The sequence below is a fragment of the Hyaena hyaena genome, unplaced genomic scaffold (genome assembly GCF_003009895.1).
Source record: "Hyaena hyaena isolate Hyena2069 unplaced genomic scaffold, ASM300989v1 scaffold_208, whole genome shotgun sequence".
Taxonomy (NCBI): Eukaryota; Metazoa; Chordata; class Mammalia; order Carnivora; family Hyaenidae; genus Hyaena; species Hyaena hyaena.
The window spans coordinates 1852441-1879256 of NW_024080839.1; the positions used below are offsets into that span (position 1 = coordinate 1852441).

Here is a 26816-nt window from a genome sequence, read left to right on the forward strand (position 1 = left end):
ATCACTTGTCTACAACGCCCAGCGCTCATCCCAACAAGTGCCCTCCTCAATGCCCATCACCTATTTTCCCCTCCCCCCACCCCTCTTCAACCCTCAATTTATTCTCTGTATTTAAGAGTCTCTTATGGTTTGCCTTCCTCTCTGTTTGAAACTATTTTTCCCCCTTTGCCTTCCCCCATGGTCCTCTGTTAAGTTTCTCAAATTCCACATATGAGTGAAAACATATATCTTTCTCTGACTTATTTCACTTAGCATAATATCCTCTAGGTCCATCCACATTGTTGCAAATGGCATGATTTCATTCTTTCTCACTACCAAGTAGTATTCCACTGTATATATAAACCACATCTTCTTTATGCATTCATCAGTTGATGGACATTTGGGCTTTTTCCATAATTTGGCTATTATTGACAGCGGTACTGTAAACATTGGGGTACATGTGCCCCTATGAATCAGCACTCCTGTATCCTTTGGATAAATTCCTAGTTTGGCCAAGTGGATATTTGGAAAGAGAATATTTCAAACAGAGGAAGACTTAATTATGTGCTTGGTGCTCAAAGCACTGTGGGCAGTAAAGATACTGCTCTTCATTGTTTCTAATGTAGTAGGAAAGTTCTTCAGTATAAAAGTAATTATAATAAAAGGTAGACTGTAAAGCTCTGAACCAGTACAAATAAGGGAAAGAGTGTTTTTCATTTTGGACAGTGGGAAAAAGAGGAACCTGAAATAGTCTAAAGGATGGGCCCAATTTGGAATATAAAGTTAGACGAGAATGCACTCTGGTAAGGAGAATGGCAGAGGCATGGAGGTAGGCTGTGGGCAGAGGTGAAGAATCACAGTTGTTTACAAAAAAAATACTTGGAGAGCTATCACATGAAAGAAGACTCAGAATAAGTTTTTCTCTCTCTAAAGGGCAGGGCCAGAACCAAGGTCTACAAATTTCAGGAAGGAGATTTCCATCCACTAGGAGGTTAGACCTTCTAACCAAAGGAGTTGCCTCCAATGGGGCGAGCTGCACGGTGAAGGGGTGAGCTACCCACCCCTATAAATGTTTGTACAAGAACAGCAGTCCGGACTAGTCAGCTAGACTAGATGACTTCGTAGGTACATTTCAACTCTCAGATTTAATGAGAAACATCTTACCATTTCATGCCTCAGGTTTTCTCTCACCTAAGGATGGCAGGTGCCTTGGTGTATCTCACTTAGGATGGTACATGGCTTCGGGATTTATGAAGATCATTCTCATTAAGACAACAGATACATAGCTGACAAGTTCTTCCTGTCTGTCTTGTACATGCACACACTGGCACACATACTCACATATACACACACACATACACACACACACAAACACACATGCCCCCTCATTACGTCCAAGCCTAAAGAAGAGCAAAGAGGTATCTTCCTCCTCTGCATAAATATCACATTATAGAGGAATCTCCTCATCTCAGTCCCTGTCTTTAGATGCTGAGATAATCAGCCCTGTTCTAGTGGCTCTGAAGTATCCCTGTCTGCAGTATCCTGCCTCCCACTGGGCCCCCACCAGAGACTTTACTAGGCTGTTTCTTTTCTTTCTTTTCTTTTCTTTTTTCTTTTCTTTTCCTTCCTTTTTTTTTTTTTTTTTTTTTTAATACAACTGGGTCTTACCTAACTCCACTTCCCAGATTGCTTCAGGCAGAGCGAGGCTCCAACACAAGTGTGGGGAAAGGAACTGGGGCAACAGGGAGTGATGAACATGTGGTATTGTGTGCAGGGCCCAAGGTAACACATAGGAAAACAGGCGTGTACTGTCCTCAGAGATCCTTGGGGAACTCATAGCATTTATGCCTGGGACGGAAAGCACTCCCTCTCCAAAGCTTCCTCAGGGCCTGTTTTTTGTTCCGGCCACAAAGCACGCTCAAGGCTTCCTGCTAATTCTGTTCATTCAAGCCAGCCTCATTATCCATGCTGCATTTTGGCACAGGCAGGAGCTTTCTTTTGTGGACAGTACTTAAGAGCTCTCAGAAAGTAATTTTTCCTGCCTACGAAGGTCTGGGGAAATGTGGCATGAGTACCTTAGGGCCTGATTCTAACTACGAGTGCCCTCAGAACGTCTCCTCCATCACACAGGATATCCCCAACCCTGTGTGGTAAGCGCAGCCCTGTTCACCCCTTGCTGCTAAAGTTCATGGTCAGAAGGAGACTGTGACTGAGAAAGATAGGAGCTCTGAGGGTATAAACCCCACAGTGCCTAGCAGGGATCCTGACTTTTGGGCTGTACCCCAAGGGTGTGTCAGTGGCTGAGAGAAGATGTCCTCAGCCCCCAGCCCTACCCAACCCGACCTGCTGTTCAGGTGGTCCTGGTACTTCTTCACTTCTTCACTGCGAGGGTGGCCGCTGTCTACCAGGCTGTTGGCAGCAAGGTTCACGCCATCAATCTGCATCATTAAAGTCTTCATCTCCTGGTCCAGGATGTCAAACCTGATAGGCACAGAGAAGATGAGGACTGGGGAGGCAGCCTGGGTACTTGGCCTACTGCTCTGTCTCCAGGATGTGGAACTCTTGCTTTCTCCTTCCATCTCCCACATACATTTGACTGGGTAAGGGGGCAGAAAGGAAAAAGATGTGCTGACATACTCTATTTTCTGATTCATTGGTCCAATTTCATGGTTTGGCATTTCTTGGACCAGGCTAGTAAACAGTTGGTTGCTTACCACATAGGCCATTGGCTCCATGGAGAGGCACGGGGGAAAGAAGAGGTATGTACGTCGGGGTGGGGTTGATCACCTCAGAGAACACCTGCCATATCTTCACTGTCATAGCTACTACTTTTTGGCCCTAATTCCATTGGCTTTGATACCTTGACGTGAAGGATACCCTCCCCAGCCAGGTGCTCTGTCTCCAGGTAGGAGAAGGGACGGCATCTGCGGGCAGGGTATAGTTATGCAAGCTGACCCTTCTGGGATAAGAGACCGCTGGGCCCACCTCAGCACGCTCTAGGGAGTGACCTCTCCTTCTCCTCAACTCTCTAGTTCTGTACTTAAGACACTGGAGTGCCATCCAGACTGGGGGCACACTCCCCCATGCCTGAGCATGGATGGAATTGGAGTACTGGACAGAGAGTGGCCTTGCAGACCAGTGGTTTGCAAACTGGTCCCTGTGGCCCTTTGGTGTTCTGTGGCTTAGTGACTGCCATAGAGAGCTAGAGGTGGTGGGGCTCTGACTTCTCACCTCCCCCTTAACCAAACAGGTCCACTTTCCTCTGTGTTATATGTCTGTATACATACAATTCATTTGAACTGCTGTTGCTGAAAAGTAATTGAATAACTGGACTAGAAAGATCCCCTTTGTTTTATTTTAAGGAAGGCCCCAGGGGGCAAAGTACCCAAAGCCACAGAGCCTGATTAAAACCTGTGACTCTGGTGCATGCCTCAGCAGTGAAGGGCATTGTGTCTCCTCTCAGAGAGAGCCCTCCTGATATAGAGGTTGCTCCCACACTAGGCAGAGGCAGGGTGCAGGCCACAGTGCAGGGAGGGGAGGAAGAGAAAGCCGGCTCTGACCTGTGCTGTGCGACCTCCAGGTCCTCCAGAGTGTCTGGGATTTCCATCTGGGCCAGCCACTTCTCCTTCTCACCCATCCACAGCTCACAGGCATCTGTCTCCCCAAACACAGTGTACAGGTCCAGGGCGTCCTGCAGCCTCTGCCGACGCAGGTCTGCCTGGGCCACCACCTGCTGGTAGAGCTCCCGGAGGGCCTGCAGCCGGTTGGTCACATCTGGGGAATCCCGAAACTCCTGGGGGAAGCCCTGGGCCTGCTGCTCCAGATGTTCCATCACCCCGCGGCTCTCCTCCAGCTCCTCCAGGAAGTCCTTATGCTTCTTTCCCAGGGCCCGTGTGGCCCCCTCATCCTGCCCCACGTCTTCGCCTGAGAGCAGCTTATGGGCATCTTGCAGCCAGGCCTTTAGGTCATCAGCATCACCCTGGAACTGGAAGAAGTTCTCAGCATCCTGGAGGTTCTTCTTGCGAAAGGCAGCCAGCTCCTTCAGCTGGTCCCACTGGGCGGACACCTCCTTGATTCGGGCCTCGATCTGCGGGTGCCCAAACTGCTTACGTGCAACCATGCCCTCTGCCTCCTGGAAGATCTGCTCCAGGTGGGTGTCCAGCCCTCGGAGCTCATCCTCAAAGGCCTTGTGCTTGCGCTGCAGGATGAGCACACTCGTCAGGTCCTTGCCATAGTCCAAGGACGAGTAGATCTGCTCCTTCTCCTTGATCCAGCTCTCGGCCTCATCCATCTCCCAGAAGAATTTCCAGAGCCGCTTAGACTGCTCCAGCTGGGCCTTCCGCCCAGTTGCCATGTTGCTCAGTTCCTCAAAGCACTGCTCCAGGTGGCTTATACGGTCCTGGATAACCTGCGGGTCACAAGGCTGGTATCCTGGGAGGAATGAAAGAAGGGAAGACAAAAGAGGTAAGGGCTTTGTGGGCAAGCCTCAGATCAGTTGCCAGGCTAGAACCACACAATCTAGAACCTGCCATTTCACTGGAGCTTTTGAATTGGACACAGGGGTCCCAGCTGCTCAGAGGACAGGGCAAGTTCTTTATAATTAGTTCCCATTAATACTTCAGGAATAAGGTGGGTCAGCTCTTGGTAGAAATGCGTAATATGAAATTATTTTTTAAAAGGCCCAGACACAGATTTCAGGATGATTCTTCAAGGAGGCAGCAGGGTCTTTAAGACCCAAAGCTAGAATTCTAAATTGTCTCTGCCATATCTTGAACTACCAGAGTGAATGGAAGGCAGATGATGCCCTATTGGTACTTAGGAACACCTTCTGATTCTAGATTACTGAAGCAGTTGCCTGCTCTTTGGAGAAGTTTGCTCTCCTTCAAGCTTCTCTTTTTGCACATTAGTTGATGAAAGAAGCAGAATTCTAAAGCTGGAGGATTTATCCAAGCTGAGGTGCCAGAATGCTGGGCCAGGGCATGGGGCTCTGGCTTCAGAAATCTCAACAGGGAGACATCTGTAGTCTCACCTTTCCCCTCAGTGAACTGCAGGGTGGCTGCAGTGATGGCCTTCACTTTGTCCCCTTGGATGGCGATGTCAGCCTCCATCAACTTGTGCTTCTGTAGCAAGTCCTCAACCTCCAATAAGTGCTTCCCAAACTCGGCAGACAAGAGGTGGGCCTGGCAAAGAGGACAGACCGGGTAGAGGGGACAAGGAGAGGTGAAGATACATACCTTCTGGAAGAAGAGACCCCTTCAAAGGAAATGTCCATGGAGTCAGATGCAGCTAGAAAATGCTTGCTGCTCAGCATGAAAGCTATAGAGCAGGACTTCCTAGTGCGAGTGCCGTTCAGAATCATGCATGAAACGTTTTTCAGAAGCTCAAGCCCCACACTCGATCTCCTGCATCTATCTCAAGGTTTGGGGCCTGGGCATGTGTATTTTTAGAAAGCTCCATGATCAGTCTGATGTACATCCTCAGCAAGACCCACTGCAGTGGAGGGAGAGGAGATTCAGACTTTTTAGTTTCTCCTATGCTGAGAAGTCTGGATTCTCACCAAACTCAAACTGTAATTACTTGGAGCTGGATTCTCCAAGCTCCTGATTCATGTCTATCACTTCTAGGTCCTGTAGGTTGGTACCTGTGCTACCATAAAACCAAGATGTTTTGATCACCCGAGATACAGTGGACCTGGGTTGGTGACCTGTCTGGAGCAGAGGGAGCCAAGCAGTTGATAAGTGGACGCAGCCAGACACTGTACTGCCTCAGTTTCTCCATTTTGGCCCAGGGATGTGCTTGGCTGGGAGGCATCTAAGGAAGCACAGATAACTGCAGGGCCAGTGCTGAGGTAGTGCTGGGGGGGGCGGGGCAGGCGGGGATGGGCAGCCTCTGGGGCCCACCTTGATCTCATCCATCCAGTCGATGCTGTGCAGCATGTCCTGGAAGAGCTTCTGCAGGGCCAGGGTTGTCTCGAGTCTCTGGCGCCGGGACCGCAGCAGCTCCTGCAGATAGTTCCACAGACGCAGGATGTTGTCCTTGCGGGCAGTGATACGCTTCTGGTCATGGTAATTCTCCTTCTCTAGCTCCTGGGCCAGGTCCTCCAGGGCCTTCACCCGCTCCTCGTAAGCAGCTGTGTCCGTCTCAATGGCCTCATGCTTCTTCTTGGCAGCCTCCACGGCGGCCAGGTCATACCCAAAGTTGTCCTGTCCCGTGAGGAGGAAAGCAGGCAGCTCAGTCAGGCTCCCCTTGGCCAGTCCCCAAGCACACAGAAATGGCGGGTCCCTTCAGAACAACTGCTGGATGGGAAAGCCCATTCCAGGGAGTGCGTTCTGATGTCTCTCTGTCTATCTTATCAGAGCCAAGTTCCAAAGACTAAATGTCTTACAAGTACCTTTAAAAGAAGCCCATAGTTTTATTCACTGTACCATACTCGTGGGTATGTGTAAGTGACTGACCGAGCCCTTTTGTAGTCTGCTGGCATTCACCACCCTGCCTTGAATGGACTTGCCCATTCTGGGCAGGAAGTGGCTGCTTCTCACTTGGAAGCCACACAGCTGTAAACAGATGGCTCACCCCCATGCCATCTAGGGTACACACACACACTCCAGTTCTCTCAGAATGCTGGCTTTCCCCTTCCTGGACCACATTTGAGTTCAGGCTCTAAATGGGAAGGAACAGTTGCTCTTATGGAGAATCAGCCCTGGGGTCAATTTTTAGCTAGTGAAATAGGATATGATCCTAGAGGCCAGAGTCCATGGAGTGTTCTTCCTCAAATGTGAATCCTGGTTTACCCAGTCATGGAGAGCAGGGCTGCAAGGCCTGTGGAGAGGTTTATCCCATTGCCACTGAGAGGCCAGCTCGGGCTCCAGCCCAGCTCACTGCTGGGGGGACTATAGAAAGCTTCTGCCTCCTGCCACTCACGGTGTGTCCCCCGCTACCTGAGCCACAAGGCGCTGGTTTTCATTGAGCCACGTCTCTCTCATGGCGGCCTTTCGGTCAAAGCGCCGGGCCAACTGTTCCAGCTTCTCCTGCCGAATGAGCTCTTCCCTCAGGGCCAGCTCCCGCCGGTACTCAGCTTCCTCCAGGCTTTCCCAGGCCTGTGTGGGGGACATAGGGGAACACCTAGGTTTGAGGGTTCTGTCTCTTCCACCCAACGCTGAGTGATTTCAAGAATCTAGGCAGATCCTAGGTTAAAGTTCAGTCAATCTTTTGGCTACCAAAGATTTGGGGAGCACTGGTCCTGACTCCCAGCTCCCTCTTCCCCTAAACCTGCCTTAGACTCTTGGTCTAGTATAATATTACTTGTCTCTGTGGGTGCTCAATAAATTCTCACTGACTAAATGGCTACTTTCATTCTGTTAGGATGTCCAAGTGGTGCTAAGCTTCCAAACCTCTGAAATATCAGAAAGCATTTCCCTTCTAATTAGTTAATATTCATTCCATAGTCAGAGAAACTCAAAGTTCTATAGAGACTAAGCTATAAAACTGGCTCCAAGAATGGACTCTGGGCATCTGAACAGGGGTCTGAATTAATGGACAGTGAGTGGAGCTGGACCTCTCAGAACTAAGTTCAGAGACCATTTCCAAACAGCCAGCATGTGTAGTTCATAACACTACAGAAAGTGGCTTGGTTTAATCCTGTCCAGTAACCATTCCCTGTGCCCTCATCAGAAACTCAGTCAACCCACTGACAATGGATAATGGAAAACACTGCTATACCCGGTTGATATCAGATACTAGTTTCCCATCGTGAGGTGTATACACTTTTTGATTGTTGGCTCTCATCCGGGACTGGATGGTAAAAAGTAGGACTTCAAGATTACCCTTCTCCTGAAACCTGTTGAGAAAACAGAGGTAGGAAGATTAATGGCAAGGTCCCGTATTTTTTGCTGAAGTCAAAATGGAACAATGGCATCTTGGAGCTTGGATAGCAAAGCATATTTTCCTTAAAAACAAAAAGTAAAGAGGATTTATAGGTTTACTTACCTGTTAAAAAATCTATTATACTCACCAACCGTGATCTGCTCAGTGTTGAGTCTTTATAATACAAACCAGAAAAAACACAACAGCCACCACAGCATTTGCTTCTACAGGGGAATGGCTAACTGGAGTATTCTAGTAATTCCTACAGACCCCAAGTTTTACCAGTTGACACAAAAAAGCTCTTCCTTGATCTGCAAATGATGAAGGCTTCGACTACCTCTTTAGTCAGCTTTTTATTGAGTGAGCCAAATAAACCTTAGAAGCCCCATTATCCATGAAAGAACATATTGTACTGAGAGCTACTTTCACTTGAGTACTAATGAAATGCCCCCTGGACAAGTCCTAAAGGCCAGGTGCATCTGAGTGGGGAGGAAAGACTGGGTTCCAGGAGGATAATAGGTGTAGGAGATGAGAACTGGCAGCAGGGCGAATGTCTGGAACCCAGGGTCTAAGCTCAAGGTAAATGGGTACTTCCACATTTCTGCATGTACACAAGTATCTACCGACTTCTGCATCCTTCATGTAGCAGTCGAAGATGCTTGTAAACAAGGTCCCCAGCCTGACAGAGCTGACCACTCAGTCACTTCAAGAGGGCTGTAGCCCAGAGCACCATCTGCTCAGCCAAGAGACAGCACCCCTGTGGTACACCACCTGGTAGATGCACAGGGGGTGTTATCTGTATTGGTTTTAGGACTTTAAAAGTAGATTAGTGTCAGGCCAGAAACCAGATGCTTATAGTACATTCTAGACTCCACGTCTCAACTTTCTGTTTGAGAGTCATGAATGAAGAGTGTAGGGCGCGAGGGGGAGGAACAAGACAGAAGGTACATCCAGTGAGCTAGAAATCTGTTTCAGAAGAGCTGGAAAGCCAACAGCAGGTGAGCTGGAATGCCCTGTGTCTGTGTGTACCTGCACACATGTTTTTATGGGTGTGTCTGTATGTGCATGTATGGCTGCATTTGCGCATATGTATGTGCACACATGCACAGGCTCTGCACACACTGGGGTGAAGCAGAGGTCCCAAGAGGCAGGATAAATGCTCTTTTGTTTGTTTGTTTTTTTTAAATGTTTTTTTTTTAATGTTTTTTATTTATTTCTAGGAGAGAGAGAGAGACAGCGTGAGCAGGGGAGGGTCAGAGAGAGAGGGATTCACAGACTGAAACAGGCTCCAGGCTCCGAGCTGGCAATCAGCACAGAGCCCAACACGGGGCTTGAACCCACGAACCGTGAGATCATGACCCAAGCAAAAGTCGGATGCTTAACCGACTAAGCCACCCAGGCGCCCCGATAAATGCTCTTTTGATGAGGAGTGACAGACGGGAGAGAAACAAGATGTACCTGATGATCAACAAGACCCCACAGAGAGAGCTCTGGGGCTGAGAATATAGAGGTCATTACCAGATAGCAAATGCACAACTCAGTGTACAGAGGAGAGAGGAACTTTCCAGCACAGGTTCTTTGAAGAGACTAAGAAGCCTGAGATTTCACTCCTGCTCCCCTTCAGGGATCTGGGAAGGTACTTTCTTTGGCTATGAGTTGAGGGTTACTCATCAGTGCCCATTTTCTACAGGCTGACAGCTTAGGAGCAGGGAGGCAGGGTGGGCTGAAGTAGATGACAGATTTGAAACTCTCTAGCTTCTAATAAATCCCTTGTGGATATACTTCTCAAAGCCCAGAGACTGGCTCTACCTTTGGCAGTCAGTTTCTTAGCCACTGATGCCCATCCTCCAAGTGCCAAGGCCCTTACTTGGGTGGCTTCTCCACGGTACGGTAGGTGCTGAAGGCCTGGAGTTGTTGCTGGACGCCTGTCAGGGAGTTGGCAAACTTGCGGCTGTTCAGGACAGTGATGGTCTGCTCAATCCAGGTAAGCAGGTCAGAGGCCAGCCCACTGTACTTTTCAATCATCTTCTCGGTCTCAATGGCATGGTCAATTACCTAGGGAATCACTTTATTACTTATCCTTATCAGAAGAGCTATGATACCAATGAGGCCACCAATGGTGACCACAATGAAGGTGGCCCTCCTCTCTAGCACTGGAGTTTTCCATGTTGGGTTTGTTCGTCGAGCCCACAGCACTAAGGCAGGAGGAATGGACTGGAAGTGGACTGTCAACATTAGTAGGAAGCCAGCTCGGCTAGGGCTCAGGGACAGCTCCACCTCTACCCTAACTCTATAAAAAATTAGTAAAACTTGCTGTGCCAGGACAGCAGCCATCAGAAGGGCCAAGTTATTGTTTATTTTAAAATGCATTATTAGGAATCCATGATTTCTAGAGGCACTGTCTTTGCTAAACGCCAGACACATAAGGAAGAATGAGAAGTGGTCTCTGTCCCTGGGGAGCTGTGGACCAGCAGGGGAAAGGAATCTGGGGCATGAGGGTCTGCATTGTGTGATGGGATCCGAATATACTACAGGAGCTAATAGGCCCAGAACCACTATAAACCAATAATTAAAAGCCCATCGTGTTCCTGAGGAAATGTTCATGAGATGTAGGTGTGCTGGTGGAAGATGGGCTCAGAACTGCAGGCTAGGACATCATTCAGGACAGACCACCAACTTGCTGTGGAATTCAGCTTGGGAGCCATTAACCTGGCAATGCTTGGCTTCAGAGGAAGTTGGTGGGGAGTGATCTGTAACCCCCCACTGTAGCCAGGACCCAGATACAAAGATCTCAGGGTGGAAAAGGAGCATCTCAGTATGAAAAACAAGGAAACAGGGGACACTCTGGTTATGAAACAGCTTTGTACCTTGCCAACACGCTTGCCCTCCACTGCCAGCACCTTCATCTTGGAGAAGTAGTGGTAAAATGCCACCACATAGGTAATAATGGATTTCTCATCAGGGTTTTCCGTGAAGACATCTGCAAGGAGAAAGGGTTTGCTTTCAGGACCCAACTGGAAACTGGGAATGCCAGGCTCAGAGGGCTTATCTCCCTGTTTCTCCAGCATAAAATTCAACTACAGCCCCCAAGTGACAACCAGAGGGGTGAGAATGAAAGAACACGAGTTTGTGATTTTAGCAAGAGGATCAAATCCATATTTGGACCACAAATGATGAAAGAAGTAAAAAGAAAGACCCAAAGACTACAAGTGGGCCCCCAGTTGGGCCAGGTGAATGTGGGGAACCACCTTGGATCTGAAGAGCAGGCCCGGAGCAGAGCCCTGGTCCAGCTACTGTCCCCTTGCTGTGTCCACGCCTGGCCCAGCACCAGGCCTAGCCTCCTCCAGGTGCCCTGCCCGTCTGGGGCTCCCTCCGGCATGAGCACTGGCTCCTATCACCGCAGCGAAGGGCTGCAGCAGGTGTAGCTCACCTTCGGGGTCAAGGAGTGGGATGATGCCCAGCTGACGCTCAGCCACATCAAATGCGTGCTCGAGGTTGTGTCGCGCATTGGAGTCCTTCAGCTTATCAAAGTCGATCAGGTCAGGCCTGGGGACAAGGCCAGGCTGCTAAAAGGGGGTAGCCACAGCATCCCCTGCCAACAGGACAGCCCCAGCACAAAGCAAGGATGCTGGACAGAAGTGAAAGGAGACAGGAGCAGGAGGGGGCCAGCTGTGAACACTAGCATGAGGGGAGGGGGCAGTGGGTGTGACTGGAATGTCAGGGAGGCAGGGATGTTGAGGGTGAGAGAAGGCCCAAAATGGAGAGAACATTCCTGGGGAGCTTGAAAGGAACCTACACATTGAGTAGAATGTATCCAAACAGCCCAGGCATTCTGCCTCATTCCCACAGCCCTCCCCTCCCTCTTACCGGTGCTTGTGTATCAGGGCGTTAAAGGCCAGGCCATCCTTCCAGCTGGAGGTGAAGTTGGTGACATTGACTTGGGGATAGCTGCATCCAAGAGAAACATTAAGACCTAAGAAATAGATTCTTTGGAGGGGGGATCCCAAAACGTGTCTAAACCGAGGGACCAATACACAAGAGAGAAATGTATTAATCCCTTCTTGATCCCCTTCAACAAAAGACAGCAGCTAAGCCACAAGAAGAGGCTCCTTTATAAGGTGGGCCCAAGAGACTCACACACCCAACAGACCCCAGAGTCTGGCCCAGGCCATGTTGGATAGGAATCCTGAATTCCAGGCCTCTGAGAATCGGGTCAGGATACATTTTGCATCAGTTACGCCAAAGCTGCTATAGTTCTGGGTGATGATATGAGTATTCCTTGGGTATGGCAGTACTTGGGGGAAGCAGGGGCATGATGGGGAATGTAGTAGTGAACTGGTTCCCAGGGCATACCCTGCTGTCTTCATCTGACACCATAATAGCAATGCATCCTTGGCCGAGCGTGTCTCACGACCTTCCATTGTTTGGACAACAATGTCCTGAATCTAGGGGTGCAGGAACAAGAGAGGGACGAATTAGATTTGCATCTGGCTCTGTGCTGTCCTTCTCTCCCTGGGAAGCTCCCTCCCTCTTTCTTCCTTCTTAGCCACCCATCTGCATTGCCAGCCCAGCGGCAATACCACAGCTGAAGGCCGTGGGTCCCAGTGGCCTGTTTCTCTGCCTTAGCCAGCTGCAACAGGACAGGGATGGCTTCCTCACGTCAGAGGAGACCGCTCTAACCTGATGACTAATGGGGTACTGAGAATAAACAAGAAGCCCCAAATGCTCCTCTGAGGAACACTGCCCTGCAAGGAACAACATGAATATTGAAAGTTACTGTATTTTGATTAGTAGCTCCTCTTACCTTTTCATTCTCCCCAATTCTGCTGTTACTACTGCTTAACTGTACACACCCACAGAGAGTGAAGTGGGATACTCAAGACCCCTCGGATGAGATCTTCAGTCTGGGAATTGTGTGCTATCTTCTTCCTCCCTGCCTTCTCTGCCCTCAGGATTAGATTCTTTCTGTCCCCAAGCTAGCACGTGGAAGGCCCTGCTTTCCTTCCGTTGCACTTTCTCAACTTCCTTACGGATAGCAAACCTTGAATTTCAGGGTGGGAAGAGAAAGGTTTCTGATAGAAAAACATAAAATAGATCTTTTGTATTGTTTTTGCAACTTCTGAATCAAACTATTCAAGAAAAACCTAAAAGTTACACACGTTGTGGGGAGGGGACAAAAGCAGATCCAGCCAGATCTCTGCCCAGCTACTAATTTCTATCTTCTCCCTCAGGAGACTACACTGTTGACTCACAGCTCACCTTGAGCTTCAGTGACCAGGCAAGCAGAGGATTGTCCCACCGGACAGGTTTCTAGCCTCCCAGAATGTGCATACTCAGGCTTCATTCACCATTTTATAAGATTCCTCAGCCCTATCTGGCCCATTAAGGCTCCCTCTACTCCCTCTGCCCCCCAGGAACCCACCTGGAAGCGAAGGATGATGGTCCAGATGAGGCCCAGGACCAGGCGGTGGTTGCCATCCACGATGTCATGGGAGCCCATGTTTTCCAGGTGCACACGCTGCTCCTTGAGGAACTGCAAGGCCTTGTCCACATTCTCCAGGCAGTGGATACGCATCTTTCCTTTCGTGGGCTTTGGCTGAAGGATAGCATTGGCCCCATGGGCATGAAGGGACCTCACGGCCACCCCCCAGAGGTGGCTGCAGCCTAGACCAGCTCCTGCTGTCAGCATCCATCCTCCACCCTCCTGGCCAAACTCTAACTCTCATGCTCACTGCTTGCCACTTTTCAACCCCATCCTTTCAGCAAATTTCAGAGGTTCCCCCCCTTCCTTGAGCACCCAGAGCTCTGCAACTGAGCTGTGTCAGTACAGTTCCAGGGTCTGAACAAAGCCTTCTGAGTAAGTAATAAGTGACTTTCAAGAGCAGTAACACAACAATAGTTAATTGAGTACCTACTATGTGCCAGGCACATTTCTAAGAACTACTTATTGTTGGTTGGTGATTAAGAGTGGCTTTCTGTTTGGTGATTGATATAACAGGGACTATTCCACCACCCAGTCTCCTCCTTCCCCATTCCTGAATGGCCCCAGCCAAAACATAAGGGGACCACCACTGGGAGTAGCCACATCTTGTGAAGGGTTCCCAGGGGTAATTCTTTCTAGTGGGCTTTCAATACAGTGTAAAAGCCAGCAGCCTGGAGTTGAAAAGGCAACAGAAGAATGTGGTACCTTTTCATCCAAACCCCAAGGATCTTAGTGCTTTATCAGGCAGAGGTATTTTATCCATGACGGGGTAACAAGGCAAAGAAGGTCCTGACTGATAGGCCCAAGGTCATAATGGAAGTCACTGAGCACAACATGAACCTTCATCTGGTTCTCCCTCAGAGACAACATTACTGCCAGGTGGGTTACAACTGAGAGGACCTGTAACAGATTTCCACTTGTAAGAGTGATAGAACACACAGGGAAATATCTTCCATGCCTTCCTCCAGGTTCCAGGAAGGATGCAAATTTCTCCGACTGGGTAATAATCCGTCTTAGCCTACATGAGGCGGCTGATGGTGGGTCCACTGCAGGTCAGCTGCAGATGCCCAGACCCCAGTCGAGAAAGTCAAGAGTTCTGCATGGCTTCTGGGAGAAGCATGAAGAGGCTGGAGTGACCATTAGACAATGCATTTTGGGTAGAGGTCAGTGACCTCAGGAAGCCTCATGGACGTCTCACACCAGTAAGCAATTAAACCTCCCAAAAGAATAAGGAGAAACTTTGGAAGGCCATGAGAACTGGAGATACCTACAGACCAGGTCTTTCCTGAAGAGGGACATAGAACCAGCCACAGGGGGCAGGGAAAGGGGACACAACACAGAAAGGGGCTTTACCAGCATCTCTCCAGAGAGCACCTCCAGGAGCTTGATGAGCATCCGCCCATCCCGCAGGTCCTTGTAGAGGTCAGTGATGCGGCAGGGCACTCGAGCCAGGTTTGAGTTCACCCATTTTGTGAAGGTCTTCTTCTGAACCACTTCCCGCTCATCTGAGTGGGGAGAAGAATCTTGAGTGAGGTGCCCCCAGTTGGCAGTGTCAATGTGCAATGTGACACAGGACTGAAGGGATTTCTCTTAATCCCAGGGTCCCCTGATCACTGGTAAAGGAGGCTGAGGTATCCATTCTATCTCTTTCCTAGGAACACTGGTGATCAGGGCATACCCTTTGGGCAACATGGGTCCATGGGCTGTGACTGGGGCAATGAAGCAATAACTTCTACTACCACATTCTATGCCCAGTGGCTAGGCGTGCCTAATTCAGCCACCTATTTTCCTGAGCCTGGCAGAATACTCTGTCCCTTTATATCAGCAAGCTCAGATTTCAATGCCAGGTTCACCCATCTACCCATCCAACAAACATTCCCTCTGTCTAGAATGGTCTCTCTGGCCCTTTCACTCCACCCCACCCACTCCACTGAACTATTTGTCCAGAAAGCTTTTGCCAACCTCTCACCTGGGTTAGGGTTCCTCTTGTGTGCCCTGACCCCTGCATATACATTTCTCATTGAGGTCTCGCTTCACATTCATAGGAGTTGAAAGCCTGTCTCTCCTGTAAGTGAAGTCTGTCTGTCTGGTTCACTTCTGTATCCCCAAGGCCTAGAGCCTGCTACACGGTAGGTGTTTCGGAGCTGTACTGTACACATTTATTTAGCTCCTGTTGGTGGTAGGCTCATGCTAGGCCTGATAATACATAAAAGTAAAACCAACTGCCTACCTTGGTAGGCAGAGAAGAATGGTGAGCAAGGCAAGTTGAGATAGGCACACAGAAGGCTTGGGCTGGGGGCTGTCCATTGTATTATGCTACATCTCACCCCCAGCATGGCAGGCATAGGTTCCCCATCTTCCGGCCTGAGAAGCTGACAGACATCCCTGCTCTAAATCAGCATCAGCTCTGACCAGGCTTCTCGCCCAGGCTGCTCTAGTTCAGGAGAGGTAGCTCTTGGCACCTCTGTAAAACAGATGCTAGTAACCTGCCCAGTTAGGGCTGGGAGACTTGAACAAGATGCTGAAGAGAGGGCAGAAGCTGGGATAGCACAAAGAATGGGGGAGGAGTGGAAGATAGAAGAGTGGCAGAAAAGAGAAACAGAAAAGAGACATTGTTGGTCCTAGTGAACAATTGGTGACCACAGGCTTCAGGTGTTTTGGTGCAAGAGCAGGCCAGGCCTCCTCCCATGGAGGAACACTGGGGAGGGTGTGGGGGTGTTGGGCAGAGCCTGGGCAGACTCAGAGCAGCCTAGCCAGGAGCGATGTCAGCCCCTGGGGGCAGGCTCAATGTCCCCTCGACTGAGCCCAAACCATGGAAGCGCTGGCTTTTTAAATTATTAAATATCTAATTTAACAACAACAAAAAGAGAAGCCCCGCCAGCATGGCCTCAAGGGTATAATTTTGGCGGTTCCTGAGGCTCAAATGCCTTCCTATTGCACTGCTATTTTAGTGTGAGGAACTCAGACACATTATTCACTTATTCATTCATCCAGCCAATGCTTACTGCACCAACCGCTAGGTGCCAGGCGCTGGGGGGAGATGCAGAATCAAGGACAGGAAAGACAGCCCCTTCCTTGAAGCAGACATACTCTGTTATAAATAAGATGGGCTCTGGAGTCCTATATAAGGAATTCAATGGCAGCCATCTAAATAAGACTTTCCATGAAGAGGAAAAATACTACTACTGACTCTATGAGTCTCAGATAAATAAATTAAAATGGCATCCATTCATACTGAGCCTCTGGGCAAAGTTTCAGGGGGAAAAACCCTCCTTACTCTTTTGTTGGCAGCAAAATTAACCACCTCCCTGATTTCAAGGACCATTCAGTAAAATGTTACTAAAGTTTCAATGATATACTGGATGAGAAGCAATTGCATTTATTCTGGGGCATGTTTGGGTTCAACAGAACCAGCCATGACCCCATGATGCCTTCTCTAGAAACCAGAACTGTTTTTTTAAAAATTTCTAATGTTTATTCATGTTTGAGAGACAGAGAGAGAACACAAGAAGGGGAAGGGCAGAGAGAGAAGGAGATACAGAGTCCGAAGCAGGCTCCAGGCTCTGAACTGTCAGCACAGAGCCTGATGCAGGGCTCGAACTCACAAACCCATGAGATCATGACCTGACCCAAAGTCACACACTTAACTGACTGAGCCACCCAGGCACCTCTAAACCAGAGCTGTTCTTTAAGGGGCTAGCCCTTCTAACTGATCATGGAGCTTTCACCAAGGGGCTGAAATTTTTAGCCCCTTTAGAGATAAGTGTGTCAAAAAACTAAAGTCCTTTCTTCCTTTCTCCTTTTCCTGTTTTTAAGAATCTCAAAATTTCATTACATGGGTACCGAGACCCATTTATCTGTGCTTGGCGAAGGCAAGGAAGTGCTTCTAGCTGGGGACATGGGATTTAATTCTCAGCTGCCGGCCTGGCACATACATTGGAAGAGATGTATCCTAACACCCTTAGCTCTCCCCAGTTTTCAACACAAAAATGAAGTCTTGTAGACCCCAAAATGTTAGAGCCCTAGGTTTAGAACTCAGGCAGGCAGCTTCTTGGGTGCCTTTTACTTGAAGGTTGGGGTGAAAGTGCCCAGAATTGCCAGCACCCTGAAACACTCTGCAGTGTTGAGACATGGGAGGGATTCTGAGAGGCTAATGATGACCATAAGGAGAGAGAAGGCCCAGGGGTGGAGATTAATTTCCATTAGCTGTTTTGCTCTGGCTGCTCCACATCGCCGTGCTCAGCAAATTCATTCCCATCATGACCCAAGCGCCCCATCAGGAGCCTTCCAAGTTCAGGAGAGGCAGGTGGCCCAGGGACAGCTGGGCTGGGAACCCCGGTGGTGTGGACAGGCTGGGGCAGTGGCCATGCATTGAGCCTGCCATCCCCAGGGGACATGGGCCATCTTGCAGGGGCCCTCTGTGTAAAGGAGTCCTCAGAAAGGGCTAGCTAGGGGCCAGACCTCATTTGTAGACCCCTAATCCTTCCAGTCCAGGAAAGGAAGCAAGTGCACCAGCATGGTCTGACTCAAAGCCACCAGAGCCTCAGAGAACCCTTGTGCCTTTGCTGCCCTCAAGCTTAGGGCCTCTCCATTCCTGCCTGGTCTTCCTCTCCCTTTCCTTCCCAGGATGCGGCCAATCCTCAGTCCTTCCTACAGTTTAGGACTTCCCCTAGAAAACTCACTTTCTCTGACCAGCTGGCTAGAACATGTGTCTGAATATTGTGACCCGGTGAACTTTCATTTACACTTCCTTTCCAAGGTTTGGTTTGAGGTCAATAGACCCACAAAACTTAGGCTCAAATAGTTATCTGCTAATAAGTGAGTTTATAGTACCTGGCACACAGAAAGCTAGCCTAAATGGTACCATCACTGTTATCATCACTACTACTACTATTTTTTAATTATTTTTTAAATCTTTATTCACTTATGAGAGAGAGAGAGAGACAGAGAGACAGAGCGCCAGTGGGAGAGGAACAGAGAGAGAGGGAGACACAGAATCTGAAATAGGCTCCAGGCTCTGAGCTGTCAGCACAGAGCCCGACGTGGGGCTCAAACTCACTAACTGCAAGATCATGACCTGAGCCAAACAAAGCCAGGTGATTAACTGACTGAGCCACCCAGGTGCCCCATCACTACTACAACTATTATGTGCAGGGTCTTGTCCTTGGTGCTGTGGGAGCACAAGGCAGACTCACTCTCCCCAAAGGCCTTATAATCCAGTTGAGAAAACAAGAACCCACAAGCAGTTAATTTTGCAGCCACACAAGAGATAAAGGACAGTTCATTTAATTTTTTTTAATGTTTATTTTTGAGAGAGAGACAGAATGCAAGTCGAGGAGGGCCAGAGAGAGAGAGGGAGGCACAGAATCCAAAGCAGGCTCCAGGCTCTGAGCTGTCAGCACGGAGCCCGACACAGGGCTCAAACTCACTAACTGCGAGATCATGACCTGAACTAAAGTCAGGTGCTTAACCAACTGAGCCATCCAGACTTCTAAGGACAGCTCATTTTAAAATAAACATACAAAAGCTGTCACAAGGGGACACTGAATTAATTACCAGATATACTATAACACGTATAGTAAATGGCCATGGGCCAAAAGGAAGAGAAGTCATTTCTAACTGGAGTAGTCGAGGGGAGTTTCTCATAAAGAAAACCTCTTTGGACAGGCAGAGGAGGAGGGGAGTCAGGGAAGAGAGATGTTCTCAGAGAGACATGGAAGGATGGAGCTTGTTCAGGGGCTGCTGAGTAGCTACAGGTGAGGGAAAACAAACAAACAAACGTGTGAGGGGTGCCCGGGTGGTTCAGTCGGTTAAGTGTCCGACTTTGGCTCAGGTCATGATCTCATGGCTCGTGAGTTTGAGCCCCACATTGGGCTCTCTTCTGTCAGCACAGAGCCCATTTCGGATCCTCTGTCCCGCACCCTCCAGCTCCCTGCCTCTCCCCTGTTGTGCTCACTCGTGCGCTCTCTCTCTCAAAAATAAATATTTAAAAAAAAAGAAGAAGAAAATGTGTGGAAAAAAGGTTTTAAACTGAATATGGGAAGTCCAGAAGGAAAGGCTAAGAAGTTTAGATTTAATCCTAAAAGCAAAAGAAACCACTGAAGGCATGGAAAGCTTGATTCCTGAGTCACTAGTTTATAAAGCCCTCAATGATGACGATGATAATGATAACAATAAAAGTGTTTCAGCTTAAAAAGAAGTGTGAAAATCTACATAAACACCTTTATATATATATATATATATATATATATATTTTTTTTTACAAATAGTTTATTGTCAAATTAGTTTCTACATAACACTCAGTGCTCATCCCCAAAGTGCCCTCCTTCATGCCCCTCCCCCCCCCCCCCCCCCTCCATCAGTCCTCAGTTTTTGTCAGCATTCAAGAGTCTCTCATGGTTTGCCTCTCTCCCTTTCCCCCACCATTTCCGCCCTTCGTCTCCCCCTTGTTCCTCCGTCAAGTTCCTCCTAATCCTCCTATACGTGCAAACATATGGTATTTGTCCTTCTCTGCCTGACTTATTTCGCTCAGCATAACACCCTCAAGGTCCATCCATGTTGCTACACATGGCCAGATTTCATGGTTTCTCATTGCCATGTAGTATTCCATGGTATAGATAAACCACATCTTCTTGATCCATTCATCTGTTGATGGACACTTAGGCTCTTTCCATGTTTTAGCTATTGTTGAGAGTGCTGCTGTGAACATTGGGGTACATGTGCTCCTATGCCTCAGCATTTCTGTATCCCTTGGGTAAATTCCTAGCAGTGCTATTGCTGGGTCATAAGGGAGTTCTATTGTTAGTTTCCTGAGGAACCTCCACACTGTTTTCCAGAGGGGCTGTACCAGTTTATATTCCCACCAACAGTGCAGGAGGGTGCCCGTTTCTCCACATCCTCGCCAGCATCTAGAGTTCTCTGATTTGCTCATTTTAGCCACTCTGACTGGCGTGAGGTGGTATCTCAGTGTAACACCTTTATATATTTTTAAAGGGATTCACAATATGTATTCCATTTTTTTAAATGCTTATTTATTTATTTTTGAGAGAGAGAGTACAAGCGGACAAGGGGCAGAGAGAGGGAGATAGAGGATCCAAAGCGGGATCCTCGCTGTCAGCACAGATCCTGATGTGGGGCTCGAACTCAAGAACTGTGAGATCATGACCTGAGCCGAAGTTGGAAGCTTAACTGACTGAGCCACCCAAGTTCCCCAAGAACACCTTTTTAAAAGTCTCCTGAGGTATACAAAGGATTTGAACAAGTGGAAAGGCACATACAAATCTTGAATAGGAAAATTCAGTATCATAAAGATGTCGGTTTAGTCAAAAATCATCTATATACTGAATATTATTTTAAATGTATTTAAATTCTATAACTTAAATTTGGGGGAAACTTGAGATGCTATGAGAAAATTCATTGGAAAAACAAACTAGCTGGGAAAATTCCAAAAAGAAGAGTAACAGACCTTCCCAGGTGTTTTTTCTCTCAGATAATAAAGTACACTAAAGGTACAAGGACAAAACTGTGAGCTACTAGCATATGAATAGACACATCGATGGAACAGAAGTAGTCCCAAGCACAGATAGGCATTTGATATCTGATAAAGGTGGTGTTTCAAATATAAAGGGGAAAGAAGGATTATTGGGTAAAGGGTATGGACAAAATTAGACGCCATCCAGGAAAAATTAACTTATATTTATACTTCACACTTCAGGAGAATTTCATTTAGATAAAAACTGAAAAGGTAAAAATGACACCATAAAAATACCAAAACCATTCACGGTTGAACTCTTTTGTTTTTGCTTTTAATGATGCTGGTATAGAAAAAGTCCTCCTAAATAGGATACAGAATTCAAAAAGCAGAAAATAAAAGATTGAAAGTTAAACTACTTTAAAAAAAAAAAGTCATAACCTCTACTTCTATGAATTAAAGTAAAAAAAAACTTGTGTGGGTTAGAATACTATAAAGCAAAGTCACACAAATGACAAAAGATATTTGTAACTCACATCTTTCAAAGGGCTAATTCCCTTAGGATATAAAGAACATATACAAATTAATGAGTGAAAAGACTGACAATCTAATAGCAAAATGGACATATTTTGTGAACAAAAAGTTAATAGAAAAAAACTGTAAAGTTCTCTTTGATGTGTAGAAAATTGTCCAGGCCATTCATAGAAGTACAAATTAAAGTATAAACATATACACGAAATTTAATAAATGGTCCTTAATTAGTTTGAACAGATTAATTATATGAGACATTTTTGACAACTGGGAAAATTTGAATATTAAGTGGGTTTAGATTATATTAGAGTTGATCTTAATTTTATTAAGTCTACATTTTTGCCAGCACATAGCTGTAAGCTAGGGGTAAAGCTAGGTGTAATAGTGGTATTATGGATAAGGTGGGAAATGTTCTTGTTTTTCGGAGGTACATACTAAAGTATTAGGGTAAAGTGTCATGGCAATCTTCAATTTACTTTAAAAATACTTCAAACCCAGGGCGCCTGGGTGGCTTAGTCAGTTAAACGTCTGACTTTCACTTAGGTCATGATCTCGCGGTTCATGGGTTCGAGCCCCGCGTCGGGCTCTGTGCTGACTGCCAGCTCAGAGTCTGGAGCCTGTTTCAGTCTGTGACTCCCTCTCTCTCTGACCCTCCCCTGCTCACGCTGTGTCTCTCTCTCTCTCTCCTAGAAATAAATAAAACATTAAAAAAAATACTTCAAACCCTCAAATAGACAAGCAAATATGATAATAAAAAATTAACAGTAGTTAAGTCTATATGAGGATTCATTATACTTTTATCTCTATTTTTTTGTATGTTTGAAAATCTTCATACTAAAAGCCAAAAAATACAATGAAAGTACATCAAGACACTGTGCTTCATTTACCAGGTGGGCACAGATCAAAAAGTCTGATAAAATATGGTGTTTGGTTAAGGGTGTGGGGAAAAAAACATTCATATGTTGCTAGAGAAGGTATACAAGGCAATTTGACAAGACTGATCAAATTATATATACTCACATTTTTGAGCCCAGTAATTCCACTTCTAGGACTCTATTTTACAGACAAACATATATTTGGGAATTAATCTATGTATCAGGTTATTTACTGTATTTTTTTAAAATGGTGAAAGACTGGAAACAATGAAAATGTTTACCAATAGGGAACTAGTTAAATTAAAATTGTATGTCCATGATAGGCTGCTTAATTGCCATAAAAAATGAGCTTGTTTATGTATTAATATAAAACAATCTTCAATATACCTTGGGTGGGGGAAAACACATAGAGCAATGTATACTGAAAAAGAAAAAAGGCTGGGAAAAAGAATATAGACTGTTTGCTAATATATGCATAAAATATGCCTGGAAAGATGCATGGGAAACTGATAACACTAATTATGGGAAAACAACTAGGTATCTGAAGGACCAAAATGGGAATAAAACCTTTTTTGCCCTTTTATACATCTTTTGAGTTTTATCCACTGGATGTATATATTATTTACTCAATACAGAAGTATATTTTTCTTTTTCTAAAGAAAACATTAAGCTGCTTTTTTCTCCTCCTCTCTCCAAGATAGCCTGGTTCCCTTGTGTGTCCTGCTTCGGGGATTTTTTACCAAACAAAAATCACAAGCATGGTCAACCACCTGAGCCACAAGAGAGATGAAAGGGAGAGAGGGAGGAGGTTTATGAGGTGAGGAACATGTCCTACATCCCCTGAGAACAGAGCCCAGGAGGGAGGTCCGGGCGTCCTGTGGGGGGGGGGGGTCATCTCACGCTGCATTCCTGACCACCATGTAGCTAATCTCCCAGGTCTTGCCCTCTGACTATCCTCCACAGGTGTTTTAAAGCACAGGCCTCTCCCCTTGGGGTCAAGGCTCTTTCCCTTTCTTTCTTGTGTTCTATCTTCTCCAAGCTTCTTCTTGGCTCCTCCTTCTGCTTCCCTCCTCCCTTGGCGACAGCACACCTGCCATTGGCCTCACCTACTTCCTGCTTCACTTCCTGACATCATGGGCACTGGGGAAGTTTGTTATCAAAACTCCCCAGTGGGGCCATTTTAAAAATAAAACGCTATTACACATTGGCTGTTCTTAAGTCAAACAGTAAAGTTGAAATAGCTTATCTTGGAACCTCAATCACCCAATTCTAGGCCCATTCATCTATATCTGCCCTAGCTTACTATAAAATTCCTTGAGTGCTTCATATCTCTCCCTCTTTTGTCTGTTAAAAAATCTGCTGTCAAGCATACAGAATAGCAGGGTGCCTGGCTGGCTTGGTTGGTGGAGAATGCGACTTTCAATCTCAGGGTTGTGAGTTAGAGCCCGATGTTGGGTATAGAGATTTCTTAAAAATAAATTAAGAAAAAAAAAAAAAGAATAGAGAATAGCAACCTAAATATTCAAAACAGGGGATTATATGATAATTTTGCTACATTTATGAAGATATTAATGAGGTTGTAGAAGACCTTTTGATGGCAGGAAAGGATATTATATAATACATTTTAAGGAAAATAACATGCATAATATGACCCCAGTCTTGAAGAGCTATATCCATTTAAAAACAAAAGCTTAAGTTGGATGTTGTGCTCAGTGGTAAGACTGGGTGACTTTCTTTTTGCTTATCTGTAGTTTCCAAAATTTCTGCAATGAACATGTATTACTTTGATAATAAGAAACAAATGTCATGAAGAAAAATAGTATATGAAGCTCATAAATCCTGAGGAATAAATGACTGATGAAAAGTTTAAAAAGGTGGGTTTTTCTGGTTTTTGTTTTGTTTTGTTTTGTTTTTTTTGAGGAAGCCTGCATTTTTGCCAGAACCTAGCCCTAAGGTATAGGTAAAGCTGCTGGGCAGAAAGACAAGAGGGAGAAAAGGCACCATGGGAGGCCCATGGACCACTGGCCTGGGTCTGAACCAATCCTTTAATGCTTTATAGGTTTACAGCTTGGGATTTCTCTACTTCTCACGTCAGGAAGCAAGAGCTTAAGGAACCTGAATGAGTGATGCTTTAACTACCATGAACTTGTGACAACATTGAAGATATAGATGCTAATCCCATAAAACCTCACGTAGGGGCAAACCCTCAGGAACACATCATAAATGATGTTGGTGGCACAAATTCTACCTTGTAGTTTAGTTTGGAGAGGAACTTTTCTTTCAAACAACCAGCTTTCATCACTAGCACTGTGAACAGCTAAAACAGGATTCCTCACATATAAGATTTAATACCTAACTAGGGTTGATTCTAAGTGAGAACTTTAGGATGCTTACTACAGGTCTGCAAAGGCAAGCAAAGAGCCCATAAGACTGACTTTAAAAGTGAGCAGAGTAGAACACTAAGATGCTAGTTAACTAGACTGGGGCATATTAATATGAAGGAATACTATACAACCATGAAAATGATAATCTACATGTTTACTGACATGAGAAGATATTCACAGTATAGTGCTCAGTGGCAAAAATTCTAAGATTGTAGTATTATAGATCATATTTTAATATTTACACATATATGCACACAGTCATATTTATAGGCTTTAAAATATCTATAGGGGTTATTAACAATGTCCCCAGTTTTCTCTTTATCTATTTTTCTAATCTTCTCTATACTATATTTTGTGTAACAAAAATATTTAAAGATATAAAAGTGTTCACCCTATTTTTTTAATGTTTGTTTACTTTTGAGAGAGAAAGAGAGACAGAGCATGAGCAGGGGAGGGGCAGAGAGAGAGGGAGACAGAGAATCTGAAGCAGGCTCCAGACTCTGAGCTGTCAGCACAGAGCCCGATGTGGGGCTTGAACTCACCGACCATGAGAGCATGACCTGTGCTGAAGTCAGATGCTTAATGGACTGAGTCACCCAAGAGCCCCTCACTCTAATTTTTATTTTAATAAAATGGGGTCTTTATATATAGTAGGAAAAGAAAACAAGTTATCATAGACCAGTTTAAATTAAAAAAATGTTTTTGAAGAAGACAAAAGTGTTTTGAAGTATTGATCTGAGGTTTCTGGGTGATCATCGTTTTAGAATGACAGAGAAAAAAGGGGGGGGGGTCTTATTCAAAGTCCTCAAGACAGAAACTGGCAAATTTGTATGTGTGTGCACACAGGTGTGCAAGTTTGGGGGGCAAGGGTGAAAAGCAGTTAACTTCCCCAGAACAAAGAGGTTGAAGGACAATCTAGGGAATTTGTTTTTTTTTTTTTTTTTTTTTTTTTTTTTTTTTTTTTTTTTTTTTTTTTTTTTTTTTTTTTTTTTTTTTTTTTTTTTTTTTTTTTTTTTTTTTTATTTATTTATTTATTTATTTATTTTTTTTTTAATTTATAGGAGAGAGAGAGACAGCATGAGCAGGGGAGGGTCAGAGAGAGAGGGAGTCACAGACTCTGAAACAGGCTCCAGGCTCTGAGCTGGCAGTCAGCACAGAGCCCGACGCGGGGCTCGAACCCACGAACCGCGAGATCGTGACCTGAGCGAAAGTCGGACGCTTAACCGACTAAGCCACCCGGGCGCCCCCAATCTAGGGAATTTGAACTCTGCACTCCAGGTAAAGAAAAGCCTGGAACTTCTTAAGTGTAGAAGCACCTCACTAAAAACCTGTTGGGGGACAATTTTGCTAACTGCCCTGGGTAAGTGGGACTGGATGAGGAGAGGTGAAAGCGCCAGCTTGGAGGCAGCTGCAGAAGTCTCTGCTTGAGGTGATGTGGCCCCAGCTGACATGTGACCCATGGAAATGAAACGACCAGAGCTGACCTGGACAACCACAGAACAAGGGTCTGCTGGCCCCCAGCAGGTGAGAATATTCAGAGGCTGTAAGACAAAAGTAAAAAGGAATTCAGGATTTTTATCAAAGGGGCTCAAGAGGCTGGTGGTAGAAGGAAAATGAAAAGAGGTATCTTGGGTGGGATGCAAAGGAGTACATAATGCGGGTGTGAAGGACTTTCAAGAAAGCCCAGATGTTGCAACCACAACTGCACTGGGATGATTTTGTGATTTTATTATGATTTTTTAAAGTTTCTTTATTTTTGAGAGAGAGAAAGAATGTGAGCAGGTGAGAGGCAGAGAGGAAGACAGAGGATTGGAAGTGGGCTCAGTGCTGACAGTAGAGAGCTCAAAGTAAGGCTCAAACTCATGAACTGTGAGATCATGACCTGAGCTGAACGATGAACTGACTGAACCACCCAGGCGACCCAGCACTAGGATGGTTTCAAATCCCTGGGATTCTCTACTGGCACTTCCCGCTGTGCATCCTCCCTCATCTGTAAAGTGGCATGGTGTTAGCTATCCCCTGCTTACTTCAGAGTGGTTAAGGGTCAGTGAGATCATCTGGATAAAAAGCACCGAGCATCGTTGTCATGTGTGCAGGTGATGGCTGCAGGGAGAAATTACACTCACTGAGAACACAAGGCCCGAGAAGTTGAGATGGTCCAGGACTCAATTTCAGCCTAGGCTTTATTGGAGAGAGAATTTCTGGAAAATCTACTAATTTGCTAAAAAGCA

General features: G+C 46.2%; 1 protein-coding gene across 1 annotated transcript in view; it reads right to left on the bottom strand.

Annotated features, from left to right (window-relative positions):
• The window catches only part of SPTB (spectrin beta, erythrocytic), a 72846-nt gene that overhangs the window by 38044 nt on the left and 7986 nt on the right, over nucleotides 1-26816 (bottom strand). The window contains exons 2-14 of the mRNA XM_039242145.1: nucleotides 14678-14829; nucleotides 13265-13438; nucleotides 12196-12287; nucleotides 11710-11790; nucleotides 11273-11388; nucleotides 10710-10822; nucleotides 9710-9897; nucleotides 7699-7816; nucleotides 6918-7076; nucleotides 5880-6182; nucleotides 5009-5159; nucleotides 3540-4410; nucleotides 2323-2460 (exon numbers count right to left, since the gene is read on the bottom strand). Of these exons, the coding sequence (XP_039098076.1) occupies nucleotides 2323-2460; nucleotides 3540-4410; nucleotides 5009-5159; nucleotides 5880-6182; nucleotides 6918-7076; nucleotides 7699-7816; nucleotides 9710-9897; nucleotides 10710-10822; nucleotides 11273-11388; nucleotides 11710-11790; nucleotides 12196-12287; nucleotides 13265-13438; nucleotides 14678-14829 (2656 nt within the window). The remainder of the gene's footprint in view (nucleotides 1-2322; nucleotides 2461-3539; nucleotides 4411-5008; nucleotides 5160-5879; nucleotides 6183-6917; nucleotides 7077-7698; nucleotides 7817-9709; nucleotides 9898-10709; nucleotides 10823-11272; nucleotides 11389-11709; nucleotides 11791-12195; nucleotides 12288-13264; nucleotides 13439-14677; nucleotides 14830-26816) is intronic.